Below are 22,597 nucleotides of genomic sequence, written 5' to 3'. Positions count from 1 at the left end.
GAATGACTCATTTAATATTATAAAATTTAATCTTTAATATGAAAAAATATATAGTATTTTTATACAAATATTTCTTAATAACTTTTTTCTAAAAAATCTATAATTTAAAAAACAAAAAGCAAGCAGAAAAAGTAATTACTTGAATATAAACTATGAACAATTCTTTTAATATAAAGCCATAATTTGCTCATAAAAATATTTTTTTAATTATAATATATTTATATAAAACTATAATTTGTTCATAAAATTATTTTTTTCATTTTAATATATTTTTATTTACAAGAAAATTAATATTCAAAAATTTTTCACTTCTTAGAAGAGTGCTTTATAAAGCTTAGGGATTGGTCTCTTTTCATCAAATTTTAATTTTTATTTGTATAAAATCCTGTCTGAAGACCAAAATTTAATATATTGTCATTGTTAAACCCAATATCTTCATGAATCATTAAATTTTAGTTTGTATTTACTATTAATTAAACATTTTTATATAATATAAAATTTTTAAAAATTTTACCATTAGAAAAACAAGCTACTCTAGATACTGGCGATTTCGAAGAGGTATTTCTTTTATTATTTAAACTATCTCTTTTATTATTACTTAGAGATCTATCTTTAGGTATACAGAAAGAGTGATTTCTATCAATATTACTTTTTGAAGTAGATGGAGTACCATTGAATGAAATATTATTATTCATTATAAAATTTGTATTTTTTAACTATGGCTTTCCAGCTTGGAATTAATTATTGACTGGTTATTTGTTTTACTTAGGAGTTGCTGATGTACTTTTTGCTGAAATCTTACTTTTAGATTTATTGCTTTAAATAGTAGAATTCTTTTGTGAATATTAGTTAGATATGTAATGCTGTAAGCTTATATCTAAATTTGAAGGTATTTCTATAGGTACAGGTCTTTATGAATTTGGAATGCTGTTTACATTGTATTTAGGAGTGGATGGAGTGTGATGAGATAAAGAAGCTTTACTCCTACAATTATTTTAATCTTACACAATTTCTTTATCACCTCTTTATCTCTTTATAAGTGGTCTAATCACATTTTTTTGTATTTATTAATCAATTAATTTGTTGAGTTTCTCAAAATCTTTATTTTAAGAATTTTTATCATTTTACAAATTTCCTGTTGCAATAGGTTTTTTATTTGTTTGCACTTTCTTAATAAACGAGTCATTCTGCTTTTATTTCTTAGTGGTTTCTTTTATAAGACTTGAATCTAGATTCTTCTTCCTTTAAAAAATTAATTTAATAAAAAGTCAAAATATATTTTAAAGAATAAGATTTTATTGCAAAATTATTGAAAATGAAAATTCTTTAAAAATTAAAATTTTTTACATATTCATTATAAATTATTTATATGAGAAAGCATTATAGTGATTAGCATTTTAATTAGACCCTGTGCTATTTTTAGAAGAGCATGAAGGAGGAAGTATAGCATCGTTAGTATAGTTCAAATTGCTGATATTTATTTTATTATTCTTTTAAAAGTTTTCCTAAGCAGCTGTTAAATATTTTGACACATTTAGCTGAGCATTTTTAATTGTATTTTTGTTTTATATTTTTTAATTATTTTTGTCTTGAAATAAATCATTTTATAGTTAATGATTTTATTACTCACTTTTTTATTAATAAAAGCTATTTTTTGCAGATGAAGTGTTATCAATATTTTCCAAAATCTTATTATTCTAAATTTCCATTTCAGTATCATGGTTAGCAAACAGAGGGTAATTGTTATAATAAGAAGAAGGTTGCTAAAATGAAGGATACATGTGAGGATCTTCTTACTACCCTGTCTAAAAACTAATGCAGTTAGCTATTTTTTCTTAAGGAGAAATAACATCAAGAGGATTAATTTAAAGATCATCACCATAAGACAAATTTGGATCTAACTATGGTGGATTTTGCTTGACAGTTTTTTACTATTTTTATTCTTTTTAAATGTTATTATCATCTTTATTTTCTGGTATTATACTTTAATTTAATTAAACAAAACGGTTTGGTGAAGGATTTTGAGTAGTCCTATTAGTATTTTCTTTACACTCAAACTTTTCATAACGGCTATTAGACATACTTCTTTTATTTAGACCTGATGATAAAGTTGATTGAGTGCTTTGAATTTACTGCTACTTGTTTTTATGATCAACCATAATTGAAGATTATGAAGATGAATCTTCTTAAACCCTAGTGTCCGATTTATTTAAATTAGGGTTAATATCTTGATATTACAAAATGTTAGAACAAGTAGTATTAAAACATTTCTCTTGGTTCTCTTAATTTAAAAAGGACTAACTCTTACTTTATTCATTTGAAATTTATGATTGATTTATTTAATAGGAAATAGGAAGAATAGAATAACCTTATTTGTTTTTTTAAGAAGAAGAAGGTTGTATTTAACCTTAATTCTAAGGGAATTGCTACGAATTAGGTTATCCTTGATGTTAACTTATTGATTAATTTAAGCTCACTTAACTCTGATTTCTATGTCTTTAAGTTTAATCTGCTAATTAAGATTATTCTGAATTGATAAAATTATATAATTTTTCCTCTTGCTCTCTTTAAGTAGTAGGTGTTTATGAAATTTAAATAGTTGAATTTAAGGTAGTTTAGTTAAGATTAATCTATTTTAATTTTTATCTTATTTCTTCGTTCATTTTTTTAATTTTCTCTTAATTATACTCAGCAAAAACTTAATTATTTTATTCAATGTTTTGAATTATGTTATTTTTAGATATGCATCTTTAAGTTTATTCCTCTGAATCTCTTTTCATTTAGGGTTGGTAGTTGACAATTTAACATTTTTCATTGTTTTTTAAATGTTCATTTTCTTGATTATTATTAATAAGACTATTAAGGTTCTTTGTGAATTAATCTTCATCAGAGCAATCATTAGAAAAGGTATTTTACTTAGTTAAATTATTTAACTATCCTTTATATTCATTATTTTTATTCATAAAATAATTGTCGGAAACTATTGGAATTTATATTTCTTGACTTAAAAAATGAGGTCTTTTATTTTCATATTGTTGCAAAAATTATTCCTATTTGTTATTCTGTGTATTTTTAACCTATTCTTGCATATTTTGCTTTTTAATTTATTGTCTATTATCTTGTTAAGCTTCAATCTAAGCAAATTCATTTTTTATTCCTGAAAAACTTTCACCTTTTATTTAAATAAAATCATTTTTAATTTATATTAAATATTTAAGAGATAAATTAATGGAAATGATTGAGCTTTATTACTGTCTAATTTTGATGGCATTTGGTTTCTGTGGGAATTCAAAAAAGAATTATTATCTTCAGTTGCATGGGAGGATAACAAAGCAGGATTATTTACCTTGTTTGGAATGTTAAGAGTTTTTAACTATGGTTTATCGTTATTAGCACTGTATATCTCTTGCATTTCGTTGCATACAGATGCTTCTGATTCATGGTAAAATTTTGAATTCCTATCAAACATTGAAGGGTATTCAAAGTTTTTTGGTTCCTTTTAAATGTATTCATCACTTTTCTAAGGGTTATTATTACAAACAGTAAACTAATTAATCTAAGGCTCTTGCTTATTTTCTTAAAAATCTAAACTATTGTTTGTATTTTCAGTTAATCTACCTTTCAAAGTTGGGGTATTATAAATATTATTTTGAAAGGTACATTGCTAGTTAGTTTAGTAGAAAAAATGTTATGAGCTGCTATCTTCATTTTAAATATTTTATGGTATGTTACTATAAATATTTTAAGTGTTTTAATTCTCATGAATATCTTAATTAGGATTGAGAGTTAATACTCTTTAAGAGGAATTAAATTAATTGATCAATTCGTCGTTTCCATTTTAATATGCTTTATGATTAGTACCTCTTGATCTTTAGGTATTTTCATCTTCCACTTCATTTATAAAGGACATTTAATTCTTAGACGAAGGTTAATCGTTTAAGGTGAATCCCCTCTCAAAAATATTACTCGCTTCACTTTTTAAAGTTTTATGAAGAATGATACTTGGCATATCAGAGTTGGTCGTAAAAATATTCTCTTAGAATTTCTTATCTTCTGTTTCAGTGTTAAAATTTAGAGTGTTAATTAATTCAGTTTTAGATTGATTATTTTTTTATTCTTTTGGATAAATTCCTTTGGTGGACTTAACTATTTACCTTTCTCCCTCATTTTCACCAATACTAAAAAAGTTCGAATTGCAGACCTCTTACTTTGAAAAAGTGTTTGCTTTTAAAATTAAAATTTTTAAAACTTTAAAATAATAAAAAATAAATTTTACTTAAGTGTTGATTCTGAGTATTCTTTTTCAAATTTAATTCATCATTAGCATTTTTTGTTATAACATTTTATAAAAATTCTCCTTTTTATAAATTAGACTATGCATTTTCTTGATTACAATTTAGATTTTTTTTATGAAAATTCAGATTTTCTTTAGCATTATGAGTAAAATAAAATGGGCTATTTCTATTGCATGCATTATTATTAAAAGTAGAATCTTAAGATTAATTTCTATGAGTTGTTTTTGTATTAGCATTATTTGCATCATTATAATTATAAATTGAAGGGTCTTATTCTTCATTTTACTGAGAACTCAATCTATCATCAAAGTTTAGTTAGCACGCATTCAAAATTCTTTCTTCTGAGCTCTCAATTTTCAATGCATAGTTATTGTACATCTTATTTTAAATGGTCTTGTATTCGTTTTGTTATTTGTGCTGCTAAAAAGAGCTGTTACTATTAATTGAATATCTTCTATCTAATTCAAATATAAAGCCTAAATTATTAATTTTTTTATTTAATATAAATTTACTCTACTAAACTAAATTTCTATCATTTTATAGAGAAATATGCTAACTGTGAATTTTGTTGTCTTCCCCAATTACTCTATAAATAGCATATTAAATATTTTTAGTTTATTTTTTTTTAAATTTATTACATTTTTTAGTTGTAGTTATTGTTTGATCTGTTCGTATTCAGTGTTTCAATACTCTCTAAAGTGTAAACATCAGAAACAGTTGATTAAATCTCTCCTCTTGCTTACAAAGGCTGAGTATAGGTATTAGAGAACTTTAATGCTAGCACTCCTTAAATCTATTTGTTAAAATGTATTATGAAAGAATGTATTTAAGCTTGATTTTTATTTACTTTGCTATTGTTGCTTGTGTTAAAAATATCAGAATGAATTGTTTGCTCATTCTATGAATTTTTTTTCTATAATAGTTAACTTGACTCTTTTGTTGAAGCTTATAAGTATAGCTAAGAATGCATATTCTCTTTATTTTTAATTTAAATTGCCTATCCCTTCATTAAAAGTTCCTTCTAATTTGATTTAATAAGTTCACTTTTGATAGTACTATCATTTTTTAACATCATTGTTTATTTATCTTAAAGCTATTGTAATTGAACCTTTAAGTTATTTCGAGACATTTATATTTTTACTATACTTTAATCTGTAAGTGGCTATTTTGAACTTGATTTTTATAAGTATTATGAAAATTTGGTTGATGTTTTATTTTCACCTAAGCTTTTAGTTAGTCTAATTTACCTCTTTTTATGTGAAAATATCACTTATTTTTGTTTAATAGAAGATAAGATAAAAGCTAGTAGTCTTTTAAATTTAATACAGATTTATTATTTAAATGAGAAGTCAATACTTTTTATAAACTCTTTTTATAATTAATCAGCTCACACACACACATAAAATTAAATAAGCAAGCAATATATAAATAATCTTTTTAAAATTTTCAAATACTCATTTTAAATATCATCTAAAAAATAATTAGAGTTATAGCTGTTAAAATTACCTAAATTGATTTATTTATTTATTATTCCAACAAATTTAAATTGTCATAGTTATTTTTAATAAAAATTCATCTTTCTTAGTTATTTTTTTATAAAATTACATTTTCTTAAATATTTTTTTATCTTCTTCAGTCAAATAAAATTTAAAAACTAATTAAAAAATGTTTTCTTGTAAAATTATATCAAAAAATTCATTTTTTTAGTTTTAAAAAAATGAAAATAAAGCCAAAATAAAGAAAAAGTGAAATTGCATTTTTATGTTTCATAATTTATTAAATTTCTAAAAGAAATTAAATTTTATTTTACTTGATGAATAAAAACATATAATTAAATTACTAAATAAGCCTCAAAATATCACTAATTAAGTAAGTGTTGATATTAATTTTATGAAAAAAAAACTAACAGATACCTCAAGATGAACACTTCAGTATGGTTTAATAATTTAAAAGCAATGTACATTTATATTAAATAAATAAATCTTATTATTCGTATTTAATTAATTAAAATTTAAATTTTTAATAATTAGAAAAATTGATGTATTTTTGAGCTTTCTTTTACAAATTTTCGTATTTTACTGTAGCAATAATTTAAATTCGTTAAATACAAACTCAAAGGCCATTTCTGAGATTGTTCAATAAATTATCCACTTCTAAGAGCTATATTTCCGCCTTATTTAAATTCACATTATTCAATCTCTTTTCTAGCTTGAAGTCTAGAGTAGTTGGCTTATTGTTGATTTTTGAACCTTCAAATTTGTATACATTAACATTTGATGAAACTAATTTATCTAGAATGTCAGTTTGCTATAATCCGTATTTATTTGTGCTCAAATTATTATTAAAGCTGTTATTACCATAAAGATTGCTTAATCCTAATTGTGAATTATTAAAATTTTATGAAAATGCAGATTGGTTTAATTAATTGTAGTTTATATTTCTCGTTGACCCCTAATTTAATTGTTATTGATTCTAAAAAATATTGTTAGCAGCATAGTTCTGATTACCACTAGCATACTAACCTTACAATTAAGATGAGGAAGGGAGAAATTCATTTTAAACGTAACCTAAACTACCAAGATTTTGCTTTAACTCTTTCAACTTTATATTCTCAATCATATTTTATCTTTTTAGAGAGTCTTTTAGATTTTCTAAATCAATAAATGCTTAACTCTTCATTTCACTAGCTATTTAAGCATCTTGCTTTATTTTAGTAACTTCATTTTATAGTAGGCTTGTTTACATATCTAACTACTCTTTAAGCTTTGTTAGCTCTTCCATGTTCTTCCTTTCTTTATATTACCAAAACTAAGGTGGATTCCACTCTTTATTCACTTCCATACTCTAGTAATATTAACTTTGCTTATCAAATAATGAGTCTCTTAATTTTTCTCTATCTTCATGTCTCTTTTATTACCTTATATCTCTTGCTTATTAATGAATATCATGAGCTTTTTTCTTTTCATGCTCTTCAGTAATATCATTAAATTTATTTCTGCCATATTACATATTATCTTCTTCTTGTTATACTGAATTACGTTCTAAAGGGTAATTATCCAGGTTTTTGTCAGAATATTAATTGTGCGAAAAACTCTCATCATATTTATTTTATACTCTTGGAGAATTCTATTAAAAAATATTTTGATATAAAAAAATAAATAAGAAAACAAACAAATCATAAAATATTTTGTAAAAATAAAAAATGTAAAGTGGAATAGATCATTCACCTCAACTTTGTTTTTAGGAGGAGATTTGGATTTAGAAAGCACCATTTCTCCCTGCTTTTAAAGTTATTCCTACTTTTTTTTCTCTAAATTTTTTCTAAGCGATTTAATCTCATGTTGTTTTCCTTCTTTTTCTATTTCATATTTTGCTTTAAGCTCGTTCAACTATGCTTTTACCTTTTCCTCATATTATCTATCTAGTAGATCTTGTTTTTCCTTCTCAATTCTCTACAATCTCTTCTTTTCTTTAATTTACTATTATAACTCATTTGCTACTTCAGCCTTGTGGAGTTGTTACAATTCGAGTTAGCGATTATAGTTCTCACCTAATTAATCTAGCATTGATTTCTCATTCTAATTTCTTGAAGCTTAGTTACTAACTCTTCTACCTTTTTTTAAAGCGATTTCCTCCTCTAATTATTTATAATACTGATATTCTCTTTACTTTTTAAGTTATTATTCTCTAGATTCATTATCATAAATTTGTCCAATTATATTTTTCTATTCTTCGTCATCCCACTTTCTTTTATTATTAATTCTTTAATCATTTTCGAAATTGGCCTTCTACTTGCTTTATCTCCTATTTTCTTGCATGTTTTGAGGTTATTCCTCATATTGCTCGTTTCTGTAAATTTAGTTATCACCATTTGACTATCTTCTAGCTTTGCTAGTTTCTTGAGGTGAATTATAAGACTCTCTATAATTATTAGCTCTTGCTAAAGCTTCATAATCTACTTCGCTCTTATAGTTTTATTTATCATAGTTATCATTTTTTTAGTCTTCAAATCCTACATTTTTCCTATTCTATTATTTCTTACTTTCTATTGCTTAGTTTTAGTAATTTTATGCTAATTATTATTATTATTAAAATTTGTTAGGAGATTGTCTTTATTAATAATCTCCATAATAAAAGTTATTATTTTAAAAATCTAACTCATTTTCTTTTCTCTGTCTATTCTTTTCATATTCTTTCTTTTCTTCAATCTAGATAATTATTATAAACAATTATTTTAGTTACTTTTTTCATAAATAAATGAATGATTTAATGCTATTTTTAATTCTTCAGTACTTTACCAAAATATTTTAAGTAGGAATTAAATAATTACAATAATTTGAAAGACTTGAAAAACTAAAAAGATAAACACAAATCTCATTAAAAGCTTTCATAAATTAATTAAATTTACTTGCTTTTTTAACGTTTCGGCATAATCCTTTTATTTTTATTAAGGTGAAACAGATGTTCTGGCATTTTCAGACATCCTTTAATGCAATCCAGTATTATCTTTGCCATACTAAAATTATAATATTGATTTCTTATCTTCTAATGATTTTATTGAAGCTCCTTATTACTTTTTTTAAAATTCACTAACATTGTCCCTGTAATAATTTTTGTAATCTTATTTATTCTTTTCTATTACTTAATGTTTATAATCTTAATCAAAGGCTAATACATTTTCTTTAGGACTTTTTGGAGTTTATGAGTTCCTTCCATCAAAACGAGTCCGCCCAGATCTACTATTTAATTTTAAGTTATGAGACAATTAGTTGTCATAGAATGGATTATATTTTTCTTAGTTCAGCTTATTTTCACTTCTTGAGTGATTATAAGCATTTACCTCCTTTTCATCATTTCTTCTTTCTTCTGTAGACTCTTATCTTGCAAGTTAATTTTTTTGAGCTCTCAGCAAATCCTATTCTGATTAATTTTATCTATTCGCATATCTTGCATAATTTCCTAGGCCATCATTCTATCTATATTCTGCTTTTTATTTCAAATTCTATCCGTAATTTTCATTTTCAGGTTTGAGCCAAGGAAACATTTTAATGCTTGAAAAACTCTTTTTGTTTGAGAATTTTACTTTTTGTATATTTTTTAACTCTTTAAATGAAACTCTATTGATATAATTAATTATTGTTCAGTTTTGTTTTTACATAAGTAAGTGATACCCTTAATAAATCTTAATACAGAATTAATTATATTTTTTGCATAAATATTTAGTGTTTTTAGCAGCCAATAAATAATATCACATATATATTTAGTTTTTTGTTAAAAAATGCAATTTCCAAAAATTATAAAATATTATTCTATTCGTTTAAAATATATTTTTCAATAAATAACTTATTATGTGCTTGCTCATTTTATTATAGAAAATAGAAAGTTTACAAAATAAAAAGTTAACTCAATTAATAGCCAATTAAATAAAATAGCGCATATTAAAATAATATTTATCAATATAAAGGAGTTTATAACAAAAGAAAGTTAATGCACAAAAATAAAACATTTATAAAAATTATCATTTATATAATAAAATAAATATATATTAGCATATTCTTATAAATAAACATTTTCAAAAGCAAGCAAATAATCTATATTTTATTAAAAAGATATTTAAAATTTTTTTTTTCTAAAGCATTAACTCATATCTCACATTTTAGTATTGTATGAATGGATTACCAAATTAAATTAGCAATTAATAAAAATTAAATTTTATAGTAAAACTTAAGTTTTCATTTAAAATAACGAGAGAAGTGATTTTAGAAAAATTTAATAAAAATTATTAATTAAATATTTAATTAAATTAGTCATTCTGAAAGCTTTGATTTAAATTAAGATAGCAAGTAAATTTATTATTCAGACAAGATTACTATCTTTATTTTTTAGATAATTTAATGACAAAAATTGTAATTTTTAGTGCAAAATAATATTTTTACTTAATTTTTTTGGGATATTTTTGATTTGATTCAATTCAAATAAATTGACTTAAAATTATTTTAAATTTTAAAAGGAAATTTCTAATTTAATATGAAGTGGATTTTATTCTTTAAACTAAAATATTAGAATTTAATTTTTTTTAAAAAGTTTTAAAAAGGAATATAAATATCTTAAATAATTTCAGGAAATATGTTTAAATTTTAATTCAAATAAATAATTTATTCATGTAAGTTAAGTAACGATTTATTTAATGATTTAATAAATAAAGCTAAAAACTCATAAATCTTAATATACGTAAAAGAAAACAGAAAAGAAATTAATGAAATGAAGAAATGATAAAGTAGAATTTATATGAATGTATGTAAGTAAGTAAGTAAGTAGGAGTGGAGTAGAATAGAGTAAGGTTGAGTGATTGTGTAATTTTGCTTATTGAATATTTGAAGAAGAGACGATTTTCTAAATTAGTTTGTTTTCTGGTATTGTGTGAATTAGATTTATATTTGAATGAAATAAAAGTGAAAGACTTTCTTTCTTGCTTTTTGGTCCTACTTTTTTAAGAAGAAAGATTTTTGATTTATTTTAATTTGAAAATAATTAGTGATATTTAAATGAAAACAAAGGGAGAGAGTCTTTATAATCAACTAATTATATTAATTAGAAGATATATAGATACTATAGAGTCTCTCCCCTTGATTGTACATTACTTTAAAATAAAAAAATAAATAAGTAAATAGTTCAAATATAAAAATATTTATTAATCAAATTATTTTTAATTAATAAATCATATTTTAATTTTCATAAGCAAACTCTGTTGTGTTATTTTTTTTGATAACTTTTCTTTCTTTCATCTTTAATTTAGTTCTTTAGAGCTCAAATACTATACAATAATTTATTTATTTATTTGCAGGTACAGCTCTTGCACTAATAGGTTATTGCAAGAAATGCATAGCATAATAAATAACTAAAAAAAAATAATACAAAAGAGTTTCCTTTTTGATTCTTCTCCATTAAATAAATTAAGAAATGGTTTGGGAAAATTTCTTTTCTGATGAAGAGTAAGTAAGTAAGTAAGTAATATATTTTTTTTGTATAGTTTATGTGTATTTTTATTTGCTTGTTTGGGTTGCTCTTTCAAGATTAATTGTTTGATAATGCCATTTTGTTCATATTCTGGGCTATGTTGTTCACTCCGTATTAAATAACTGCTTTGTTTGCATTTACCCATGTTATGAAATCTCTCCAATTTGAGTCTTTCTAAAGTGTGTTTAAGTTACCTAATTAATAAATTAATATTTTAGTGATTTAAATATTCCATACTTATGTATTTATTATTAGTGATTTACCTACTATAATTAACCCTCTTTTAGCTCTAGTTAATGCTACGTTCATTCGTCTTGGATCTTTCAAAAATCCAATTGAGCACTTTTATAAATATTAAATTTAAATGAAATAAACATTTTTAAATTAATTTTACTTTATTGTTTGATCTTACTGTACTAATAATAATTAAATCCTTCTCCATTCCCTATTTATTAGCAAATTTAAACATTAATTTATTATATTTTATGAAATATTAAACCTAGTATCCATCTATAGTATCTACTTCGATTGTGTTATTTTGGTATTTGTTCTGTTTGAAATCATTTTGATAGTTTTGACCAAATACTTAAGGATTAATCTTTTTATGTGATTTTAATAAGAAAATAAAATTTATTAAATAAATAAATAACATTTCAATAAAAAATTACCCTTTATAAATTGCTTATTTCATTCTTTATCCTCCTCTTTTGAGCATCGTAAGGAGTTATAACTCCAATTTACTGTAAAGATGTTTTTTTAGTTTTAAGAACATCAACTATGATTTCTGTTACAACTTGCACTTCTCTATAAATATTTATTTTATGTTATTGTGTTTATTTTTTTTAAAATTTACTAGTAGTTTAAAACAGATGATTGACATACTCTTTCTTCTCCGTTGATATTTATAAAAGCTACTCTAAGAAGTTTATTAGGCCAAATAAAGCCCTCAATTGGAAGTCTTTGTTAATCACTAACTCCGTTTTCTAATAAGTTATTGTAGAATTAGTGAGAAGGGAATAAAGCTATAGTAGAATGCATTCTGTATTATCTCATAAGCATTTTAGGTTAAATTCCTTGCTTAACAAGTCTCTCGAACAAACTTATAGTCATACCTTTACTCTAAGCTAAAGAGCTGAGAACAGTTGGGGGAAGCTATTTATGATCACCTATATATTAGAGAATTGTTATTAAGATAGGTTCAACTATTTAAAATTTATTTGTGGTTACCTATTAATACCACTTGCTAAGCTTTATTGATAAGAGGTATTATTGTAGACATTTCTGTGGCTTAAGTAGCTTCGTCTATTATTACCCTGGTAAAATTTTGTTCTTTTAAATACTCAGACATAGATCCAACATTAGTGGCACATACAACCTTAATTTTGTAAGGTTGAAAATAAATTTTACATTTTTATTAAAATATTTACCTAAGATTCTGAAATTAGCTTTTTCATAAACATAAATTTTGCACTGATTGGATTTTTTCCTTATTATTACTTTTTAAATGATTCAATATAAGTCCTATACTTAGGATCTTGCATCAACTCATTTTTCGATTCACTTCCAGGGCCAATTCTAAGAAATAAAAATTTAAATAAATTAATAAAAGCTAAAATAATGTTCAAATGCAATGGCTTTGAGTTAATAAAATTATTATGTTGTTAAATAGTTTAGATTAAAGAAGAAATGTAGATTCATATTTACCTGCATGCACGAATACCTGATTTGATAAATTCTTTATGTAAAATATCAACTGCTATATTAGAATCAGCACAAGCTAGCACAGGGTCTGAAGATTATCTGCACCACTCTTAGACTATATGTACTGCTGTAGTAGTTTTTCCTGTTCCAGGAGGACCTTAAATTAATGTTAAAGCTCTAGTTGTAGCAAATTACAGAGCAGTTTATTGAGAGTGATTTAATGTAGGATTAAATAGAGTATTTTTTGAAGGTGTAAATACAATCTTTTCTGACATCTCTTGAATTTTTTATTTATCGCACAAAGGTGGGGTAAGTATGATATTCATAATTGGTTCTGATACAGATTTAGTGCTAACAAATTTAAGCAATGCTTCACAAGTACGATCATAAGTTGTTTTGTTCACTAGTTTTGTTATTTTCCATATGCGATAAGAATCACTAACTGCTCTGCTTTGCTATGGAGTAGGTAAGATAAACAATTTAATTGCACTTTCTTTACTTATTTCTCTTACATATCCAATCATTGCAAATTCTATTGGCTATCCATTTTCTGATATTTTGTTATAAAAAGCTCTAACATCCTATTGATTGAAAATTTTAACTAATTAAAATGATAATAATTATTATAATATTATTTACAGGAGGTTATATATTTAAGCTGCTAGCTATATTATTTAAGAATTATATTAAATATTATTTGCTTTAAGCAGATCTCAAATCAGAGTACAAATTTCCGTGATCGTTATTGTTTGATTGATATAAAGAAGTGAGCATAACGAATTCTCCTTCAGCAATCAAGCTATAATTTTCTCTTTATTCAAGAAGGCCCTTTTTTGCAATTTTTTGCTCCAAATTTATCTCAGTGCTTGCTGGCTTAAACAAAAGGACTTCCTAAGAAAACTAATTTTTTATTTTATATAAAATTTAAAATTTAAAAATTATCAAAAAATTTATTACTTTGTTTCCTATTTTTTCTATTTAACCATTTATTGAAGCAAAAGCTTCATTTAGACGAGGTTTTGAGCTGTTGAAAACTTAAAATATATACTCAATTAGTTCAACGACTAGCATATTCTTTTTGTTGCTATAGTAATGGGCAGCTTAAATATTTTAAAATTCTGATACGTTTATTTTAACTTTTGAATAAATTTGCTCAGCAACTGCTAAAGAAAAGTTCATATCTCCTAGATAAAGTAATGAATCATACATTTCATCAACAAGATTGTACCTTTATTTAAGTTACATTATTAAACATTTTTAATAATTAATTATGAAAATTACTTGAGATAATTGATGTTCTAAGCCTAAGAATATATTTTTTCTATTATAGTAGTTTAATCTGTTAAGGATTCATTTTTATTAGAAGGATTTAATTGAGATATTTCTTAACTTACCTTTTAGTCTTATACTAAAGGTTATTGTTACTGTTACTATTGATTGGAAGGTTATTATTAAGAGTAATTGTAGTAGGTATTTGGAGGGTATTAAGGAGTAGAATATGGTACGTTAGATGAATTAGCGTATTGCGTTGGATATTGCATGTTATAGGGATACCCTTAATGCTAATTGTAATAATATTGACTATAGTATTACGATTACTAGAAAATTGCTGAATTTTGCATGGAGTAATCATAATGGTTATAAGCCATAGTAGGATATTAAAAGCTTTATTGTTATTATTGATTCATATAAGGTTGATAAGATTAATATCCAGGCTACTATTATTATTGAGGAATGTAATAAGAATTTAGAGGAGTTGTCATCTTATTATTTCTCTATTGAATTAATTATAATTCATACTATCTTTGTTATTCTTGCTAATCTTCTAGTTACTTTTTTCTTTACTCTTACAATTTTAAATATTCCTCATATTACTTGTCTATTTCTAATACTTCTTTTTCCTTTTTTTTAACTAATTATTATAATTCTTCTATTTTTTAAGAAAACTCCTATATTTTTTATGGCTCTTAATTAATTTAAGCTAACTGATTTTCTTAAGGATACTGTTGCTCTTTTGTTTCTTCTTCATTTAATTTGATTTTTTTCGATGGAAATTCCCCTGATATGATATCTTATTTGTTATTTTATCCATCTTAAATAGCATCATTTTCTTGCGAATTGAGCTTTTACTAAATGAATTTTATGCTGTTTTACATGTCTTAATTATTATTTTCTTTGATTAAGTTAGCATTTTAATCTAAATTTTAAAGACTTTAGTAATATGAAATTTATTTTTTTAAATTATCTATCTCTTTTAACACTTCTCTTTTTTCAAGGCTTTTAATTTGGCTATCAAAAGGAGCTATTACTTCGTTGATTGGTTATTAATGGCTAATCTGAGCTTCTATTTCTTACTACAAATGAGTTTGTGAGATATCTGTAAGCAGGCATTATTATTCATCCAAATCTACTTAAACTTTATTGTTTTAAACTGTTTAATTATCTATTTCTGGTCTATTCATCATAAGGGTATAACTATCAAAATAATCATAAACATTATCAGTCTCGACCCTTTGTATATTATTTCCATATATTTTCATTAACTCTTTCTTAGCCTACTCAACAGATTCATCTTCCTACTTTTATAAGCCATTCAAATTTCCATCTTCTTTTTTCTAACTAGATTATTCTCCTTCCTAAATATATTTAAGCATATTCTAATAAAAAGTTAAAAGCCAACATTATTTATTACCTTGGGTTTAGTGATTGTTTTTTAGATGATCAAATCAATTAACACTTTGACATAAACAATATCTTTGGAAAGTAAAGCATAAGACCAAATATGATTAATCTATTTAATTCAATTAATATAAATCATTAAATTAATATGACAAATAATGAGTTAAAATAATTATTTATCTATCAAACAAAACTCTTTTGAATTAAATATTTAGAAAAATTCCTTTTGTCTTTATTAATTAATCACATCAAAGTATAAAGAATTCATTTTTCATAATAATTTTTTCCTACTTTATCTGTTTTGCAAAACATATGTTTGATTAATTTAAGAGCTTACAACGATTGATAAAATTGCTTAAAAACAAATAAAAATAACATTTTTATAAAATTACTTCATTCCATTCTGGAGACTTTTTACTAAGTATTTAAACTAATACCTAACAAGCTTCAAAATATTTATCTTGTTTTAGATTTTCTTACATCTATTTTGAAAGCTTAAAAATTTTTTTTTATAGTTCATCTTTTTCTTTAGTTGTAGTACTTTTATCATTAGGATAAAAAGCAATATGACTTGAACCTGGCTAGCTAATTGTTAAGGTATTTGAGGAAATGGGAGTGTTTGTTAAAGGTGACTACTTTGTATTTATTTTGTCTATCCCTGATAAAGAAAGATCTTGATAAAATGCATTAATTTCATTTTGAGTTGGTGGTATTTGCTTACCTTAGAGAATCTATCTATTTTATATATCTAAGGAATAAGCTTAAGAGATTGCTGTTGTGTCTAGTTATTGCTAATCTACAAGCTTAAGATCTGGTCTACCAGTTTTAGTGTTTTAGATAATCATTTAATGAACATCAGATAAGCGAGGTATCTTATCTAAGAAGTTATCATCTTTGTACCCTAAATTCAAATATCCATCTTTTATAATATCCAATAATATTCTCTCTTGAGCAATTTTTTTGGCTTCTTTCTTTGATCTACCAGTTCCTACACTTGAAAAACTAGGAACATTAGAATAATTTGGAAAATAAATTTCTAATTTGCATGTGAAGGTTCTTACACCAACTTCAAGTGGATTTTCAATAAAATCAATATTTTGTTCAGCTTTTGCACTTTAAATCCAATTATTAAAATCACCAAAACCTTTTTCTCGCCAAGAAAGAACCAAAGCTTCAGTTTATTCTTAGCTAAGATTAACCTTTCTTCTATTACATTTAGGCTTATTCGAAACTTGTTATGGTATTTATTAAAGAAGATAATTATTTGGTTAGGCAGGATTAACAATTGAAGGAAGATGAGCATTTGAAAACAGTTATTAGCTATACTGCATATATTCTTTTTGTGTGCTAACTCCATTGTTGGATTTAGTATTTCCTTGCTACTACATTGATTACTGAGTTATAAAAATTAATTCTCTACTTATTGTCTAATAATTATTTATCTATAAATTATTTTTTTAATAGCCTTAAAACCAAAAATTTATATTTTACAAATTCTTAAAATGTATCATAAGTACATTATATCTATCTATATGTGTAGTAAATAATATGTCCATACTTCTGTGTCAAAAAGCAGCTGTTGATTAAGTAATCCAAGTCATTTATCATTAATATTAAATAAATCGTTTTGTATAATTATTAATTGATGTTTTTCATCTTATAAATACCTAAATTTGTTAATATATTCTTCTGCTGCTTCTTTGCATTCATGAACTTGTACTTGATGCAATTTTTATAAAATATATTTTGAATGAATTTAAGTAAATAATAAATAATTTCTATTATAAAATTAAAGTATTTAAATTTTAGTATTTATTATAAAAAATAACTATCTATTTTTAAATTTAAAAACTATTGCATAAATGCATTAAAACAACCAAAAGTCTTTATTGTTTTAAATATTAGTCTTATATTAAATAAAAATACTCTAAAATTTGAATTTTTTATAAGATTTCCGCAAATTAAATAAAAGATATAAACAAACTATAAATGAGCTCTACGTCTACTTCAAACACTGATACATCAAGTAAAATTTAAAATATATTTTTGCAATTAATGCACGCACATAGACACTCTAAAATTAAATGCCACAATATAATATGATAAATATAGGTTCTAGTTCTTCAGCCTCTTTAGGAAGTGGTACAATTGCAATTATTGTTATGATAGGAATTTCATTCGTAATTTGCGTTCTTAGTAGAGGCACAACATCTCCACTGTAAATAAATATTTAATAAAATGTTAAAACCCTTAAAAGAGTTCTTAAAAGCAAATAATTAACCTGCTATCTTTCATTAAAAATGCTAAGAAAATATAAATTTGAAATAAACACGCTTAGCTATTACTTTTTAAATTTTTAATATCATTTTATAATTCAAAGAGTTTAATAAATATTTCAACTATGCTAAGTAGTTTTTAAATTTTTAATTGTTATCAATAGACTCATATCATTCTTGGGGGCTTTGCTACCTGTTATTACTTTTATTATTTTATATGCGTATCCTAAAGAAACGACAGTGACTGACAAAAGTTAAGACCCAAGAATATGTTGTGATACACATTAGGTTTGGAGGATTATTTATTTAGTAGTTTTGATCTTAACTGCAATTTTATGCTTCCTTTGGCGTATAGGTTTAGATGTATTAAACAGCCATTATGCTCGTAAAGCTCCCTCAGCCTTTTAATAAAAGAAACAAGAAGAATATTAATAATAGAAGTAATTACTTAAACTTGTAAAAGAACAAGGAGATGATGATTAATAGTAATTACTAGGAAATAATATATAACAAGAAAATGACTTTTCAAAAAATGCTGGACCTGATTTTGTTGATATGAGCTAATCAAAATCTAGATTTGGTGCTACAGGCAATTAAAAAAAGATGCTTTGATATAATATAATTTATTTTAGTGTAAATAATGTATATATACTCCATAATATTTTTTCTATTTTTGTAGGTATTTTAGTGTTTTAATAAATAAATATGCCATAAATCCTTGATAGTACTTAAATTTTATATCTTACGTTTTAAAGAATCTATTTTAAATTAATTTGTATAACATTTCACTATTTCAGCACTCTCAATTTAGTAAATCATTTAAAAATAAGCATTGTTCTTATTGCTTTTTTGAAAGATGATAACCTCTTTCAATCAATTTTATACTGATGTTTTATTTTCAATTAATTTAATGAATCTTTTAGAAGTAAGACTTATTAATAAGCTAAAAGTTTATTAAATAAAATATTTATTTTAAGCTTGAAAGGAATGAAAGATTTATTACTAAAATTTAGTAAATAACAATTAAGATTTAAATAAATAATTCTTGTAGATAAATTATTTTTTAACTCCTTCATTTAAAGCATACAAGAAATAGATAGACTGATCCTTTAAATATTTCTTGCTTGGGAAATTTGGCAGAATTATTCAGAATAATCAATTTTATGGATATTAAAGTTGGGATTCAGAATGAAAAAAATTTATTATTATTTATTAGTATTTTATTTAATTTATACATTTAGATATATAATTAAAAGATTATTTAAATAGTTTATTTGATAACCATGGAAGAATAATCAGGATAAAGTTTATCTTATTAATAAGAAGATTAGGAAGAAGTAAAATTGTAGTAAGAGGAAGAAGTGGAAGATGATTAGGATTACGATTCAGAAACAGAAAGTTATGACAAAGCTGATGGAGATAATTAAGAAGAGTGGTAGAGTGCTATTAGAAATGCAGAATAATAATATATTGATAATGCAAAAGAATATCTTGAATGGGCTAAAGCTCAAAAAAAAGTAAAAGTTATGGAAGAATAAATGCCATGGGATACTAAGGTGTAAATAAATGATATTTCGCTTCATAGAGGAGGACCATTAGAGGATAAAAAATATGCCTATTTTCCTAAATATAGAATTAATATAAAGAGAGGAAATAGTGTGTGTGTTGTTCATAGCGAGGAAAGCGAAGAAAAAATAGAACCATTTTTTTGTAGAAGAGGTAATTTAATTAATATGAGTAAATAGATGAAATGAAAACAAACCAAATATTTATTTTTTAAGGAATGAGAAAATTTTATGACTTAATACCTGAATACTTAAATGAGGGAAAGAAATTAAGTGGTTATCATCAGAAGGTTAAGTTTTTGACCTTGAATGAAGCAAAAGAAAAGCTAGATAGTGGATAATTCTAAGTGCATTTATACAATCTATTTAAAGAAAACGGAGAGCATTGTTAGATTTCGTACTTATAAATGTTTGATATGTGGCTTATTGCTTCTAAAAATGTTACTATATTAGTTAAATAAAGAGAAGATGCAGAAAAATACTATCATAAACTAAGATATTATTGGGCTAAGTTAATCAGTGATGAATGGTTTAATATACTTGATAGAATGGATTTATAGCAAATAGTAATTTCTTGAATAAATATGTTAACATTTATTTATTTTATTTTAAAATAGTAACAATTAAAAGAGTAAATGCAAAATTTCACTTTTATTGGAGAGCACTGTGGAAATTAAAAGCATCAGCATATTTTTAAGTATGATAAAGTGCAAATAATATTTTATTCTATTGTACAAAACAATTCACCAAACGTTTGTTTACCTGTAGATTAAGCATTTGAAATTTTTAAACAATATAATTTAAATATGGTGAGAATAAGAGAGGTTAAGGGTATCTTATCTTATGAAGAATTAAAAATTAAATTGTAAAAAGAATTCGATTAAGTTGCTTCAGGAAAAATAGAAGATGAAGGCGAAGGAGGTGTTGTTTATATTGTTTCAGAAAATCTCAAAACTTAAGAGTAAAAAACAATATCATGCTGCAAACTCAAAACAACTGAATATAACATTTATAGGTATGATTTTATTAATCTTATTATAATAATAATATATAAAATATTTGTTTTCAAAATAGAAAATTAAGAGAAATGCTGAAGCTTAGTTTATAAAAGAAAACAGAATCAGGAAGAAAAAATGAAAGGTTTAAATAGGAAGTAGAAAAGATGAGTGAACATCATTTACCACCAAAACCACTTGATTATTATCTAGCCTTGGCAAAGCATTCGTTTGCTTACATAGACAAAAATTTCAATACTCTCTCACCAGATGTTTTAAGATATGAGTTTATCTCATTTATTGAAGATATTTATAGAAAAGCTGAGGCAAATTTAAATTAGCTGTCTTCTAAGAATAAGACTTAAATAAAACCTACAAGGATAATACTAATCACTCCTCCAGGGTTATTAAAAGATGAAACAGTTAATAAAATAGCTAAAACTATTCAAGCTGAGTAGATTGAAACTGCTTGGAGAGAAGATTAAGAGATAACTACGTAAGTTTCATTTTGAATTTATTTTTTTATAATTATTTAATAACATGTTAAAAGCTCTCACTTTAACTTTTTACATATGGTGCCAAGGATATCAGAAAAGTCTTAATAATAAAATATATTTTTTACTTTAATTGGATTTGATGAAAATGGTTTATAATAATGTGTGAAAAATCTTGAAAATGAAGTAGAAACTCTAAGAAAATCTAAATTTTGTTCTAATATGTTTTAATACATTAATAGTAAAAATAAATAATAAATGGTTGAGCTTCTTTTCTCAAAAATTTAAATTTTTATCACACTTCTTAAAAATGATTATTCTAATTAATTCAGACTGATTGATAGCAAATCTTCTCCTGAAGAAATTTGTTAGATAATTGAAAATGATTTTAAATAAATAAGTTCTGTGGAATAAAATGAAAACTCAAAAAAAAGTGGAGAAGAAATAACAGAAGGTAAAACAGAAAAACTATTAAATAAAGTAAATCTTATGGTTATAATGCCAATAGCTCCTCCAGGTTCAGGAAAAACTTTTTTTTGTGTAATGAATTTTTAACTAATTCATAAAAGATAACAACTTCATTTAAAAATTTTATAGAAAATGAATAATAATTTAATTAAAAATAGAAACTTTTGAAGTAAACCGTTGAAGAATAATATCCAGATTGCAGCTTTTTCAGCATTTCGAGTGATGAAATAAGACTAGGGCTGATGGAATAGTATAAAAAAACAAGAAGTGAAAGAGAATATACAGTAGATTAGCTTTTCGAAGCTACAGCAAAATAGGCAAAAGTGAAATATTTTAGTGTTTTAAAAGATTTACTTGTGAATATCAGCTCTGAATCTAAAGAAAAGGCTATACTCTATTTAGATAGAGTAAGAAAAAATATTATTTAAATGAGTTTAAAAATATTATTTTTTAATATTAAATAGATGCATCCACCTCAAATCCTTGAAGAGACTTTCTCATTCTTAAAAGAGAACTCATTAAGCAACATTAATTTAAAAATCTCAACTTTTCTTGTTACTAGATAACAAGGATTTAATTATAAAAAATATAACTATTATTTTTCTGAGTAAATTTTCTTGAATTGTCTCCACAGAACGCTAAACAGAGATAACCATGAAACCCTACAAGGCGATGCTGTTCTCATATTAAAAATAGCATTTAAATTTTTTTAAATGTTTAGAGATTTTAAGATTTAGAGTTTGTAAAATTACAAATAGATAGATTTAGTAATTTAAATCCCTTTAGTTGATGAAACATCAACTATTAACTAAACACTAATCAAAAAAATGGAGAAATGTTTAGATTTAATTCCTCCTAATGGATAACCACCAGATTCACCTATTTATATGGACTTCATTTAGAGTTTTTATGCAGCAAATATATAATTTTAATATCCAGAAATTGAAAGATTGAAGAAAATTGCTAGCAATTATGTGAAAGTATGCTTAAACGCATTCTAATGAAAAAATTAATATAAAAATCAATCAGTAATTTTGATTTTTGAAAAACAAAATATGAAACTCTTTAAATCGTTCTATTTTTAATTGTGATAGATCAAATTATTCG

General features: G+C 23.9%; 6 protein-coding genes across 6 annotated transcripts; 1 reads left to right on the top strand and 5 right to left on the bottom strand. All coding sequences in view use genetic code 6, as the record gives it.

Annotated features, from left to right (window-relative positions):
- Positions 1-305: 305 nt before the first annotated feature.
- On the bottom strand, positions 306-5,616 carry TTHERM_00571760 (endo-1,4-beta-xylanase xylA, putative; the record flags this gene model as incomplete). Its single annotated transcript, XM_001027682.2, has 8 exons — positions 5,143-5,616; positions 4,934-5,088; positions 4,808-4,881; positions 4,277-4,753; positions 3,253-4,224; positions 1,348-3,172; positions 515-1,242; positions 306-466 (listed from the first exon to the last, which is right to left on the bottom strand). The coding sequence occupies exons 1-8, from the start codon at positions 5,422-5,424 to the stop codon at positions 306-308; spliced, it is 4,674 nt and encodes a 1,557-aa protein (XP_001027682.2). The 5' UTR covers positions 5,425-5,616.
- A 791-nt stretch (positions 5,617-6,407) lies between these two features.
- On the bottom strand, positions 6,408-9,339 carry TTHERM_00571770 (hypothetical protein; the record flags this gene model as incomplete). Its single annotated transcript, XM_001027683.1, has 3 exons — positions 6,408-7,421; positions 7,523-8,503; positions 8,704-9,339. The coding sequence occupies 3 exons, from the start codon at positions 9,337-9,339 to the stop codon at positions 6,408-6,410; spliced, it is 2,631 nt and encodes an 876-aa protein (XP_001027683.1).
- Positions 9,340-11,363: 2,024 nt separating this feature from the next.
- TTHERM_00571780 (AAA domain protein) lies at positions 11,364-17,158 on the bottom strand (the record flags this gene model as incomplete). Its single annotated transcript, XM_001027684.2, has 14 exons — positions 16,085-17,158; positions 15,706-15,804; positions 14,295-15,649; positions 13,971-14,241; positions 13,653-13,913; positions 13,017-13,594; positions 12,740-12,887; positions 12,540-12,687; positions 12,166-12,478; positions 11,981-12,116; positions 11,812-11,910; positions 11,707-11,757; positions 11,576-11,654; positions 11,364-11,506 (listed from the first exon to the last, which is right to left on the bottom strand). Exons 1-14 carry the CDS (start codon positions 17,078-17,080, stop codon positions 11,364-11,366), a joined length of 4,677 nt encoding a protein of 1,558 aa, XP_001027684.2. The 5' UTR covers positions 17,081-17,158.
- A 131-nt stretch (positions 17,159-17,289) lies between these two features.
- On the bottom strand, positions 17,290-17,987 carry TTHERM_000571779 (hypothetical protein; the record flags this gene model as incomplete). Its single annotated transcript, XM_012799765.1, has 2 exons — positions 17,290-17,908; positions 17,974-17,987. The coding sequence occupies 2 exons, from the start codon at positions 17,985-17,987 to the stop codon at positions 17,290-17,292; spliced, it is 633 nt and encodes a 210-aa protein (XP_012655219.1).
- Positions 17,988-18,087: 100 nt separating this feature from the next.
- TTHERM_000571778 (hypothetical protein) lies at positions 18,088-18,752 on the bottom strand (the record flags this gene model as incomplete). The annotated part of the gene is made up of 2 exons (XM_012799764.1): positions 18,088-18,369; positions 18,462-18,752. 2 exons carry the CDS (start codon positions 18,750-18,752, stop codon positions 18,088-18,090), a joined length of 573 nt encoding a protein of 190 aa, XP_012655218.1.
- Positions 18,753-19,251: 499 nt separating this feature from the next.
- On the top strand, positions 19,252-22,494 carry TTHERM_00571800 (RNA ligase; the record flags this gene model as incomplete). The annotated part of the gene is made up of 7 exons (XM_001027686.2): positions 19,252-19,687; positions 19,750-20,099; positions 20,151-20,548; positions 20,608-21,024; positions 21,079-21,562; positions 21,649-21,897; positions 21,955-22,494. The coding sequence occupies 7 exons, from the start codon at positions 19,252-19,254 to the stop codon at positions 22,492-22,494; spliced, it is 2,874 nt and encodes a 957-aa protein (XP_001027686.2).
- Positions 22,495-22,597: the final 103 nt, after the last annotated feature.

The sequence above is a fragment of the Tetrahymena thermophila genome (genome assembly GCF_000189635.1).
Source record: "Tetrahymena thermophila SB210 genomic scaffold scf_8254431, whole genome shotgun sequence".
Taxonomy (NCBI): domain Eukaryota; phylum Ciliophora; class Oligohymenophorea; order Hymenostomatida; family Tetrahymenidae; genus Tetrahymena; species Tetrahymena thermophila.
The sequence above is the reverse complement of the archived record's forward strand: the minus strand, read 5'-3'. Positions and strand labels throughout refer to the sequence as shown.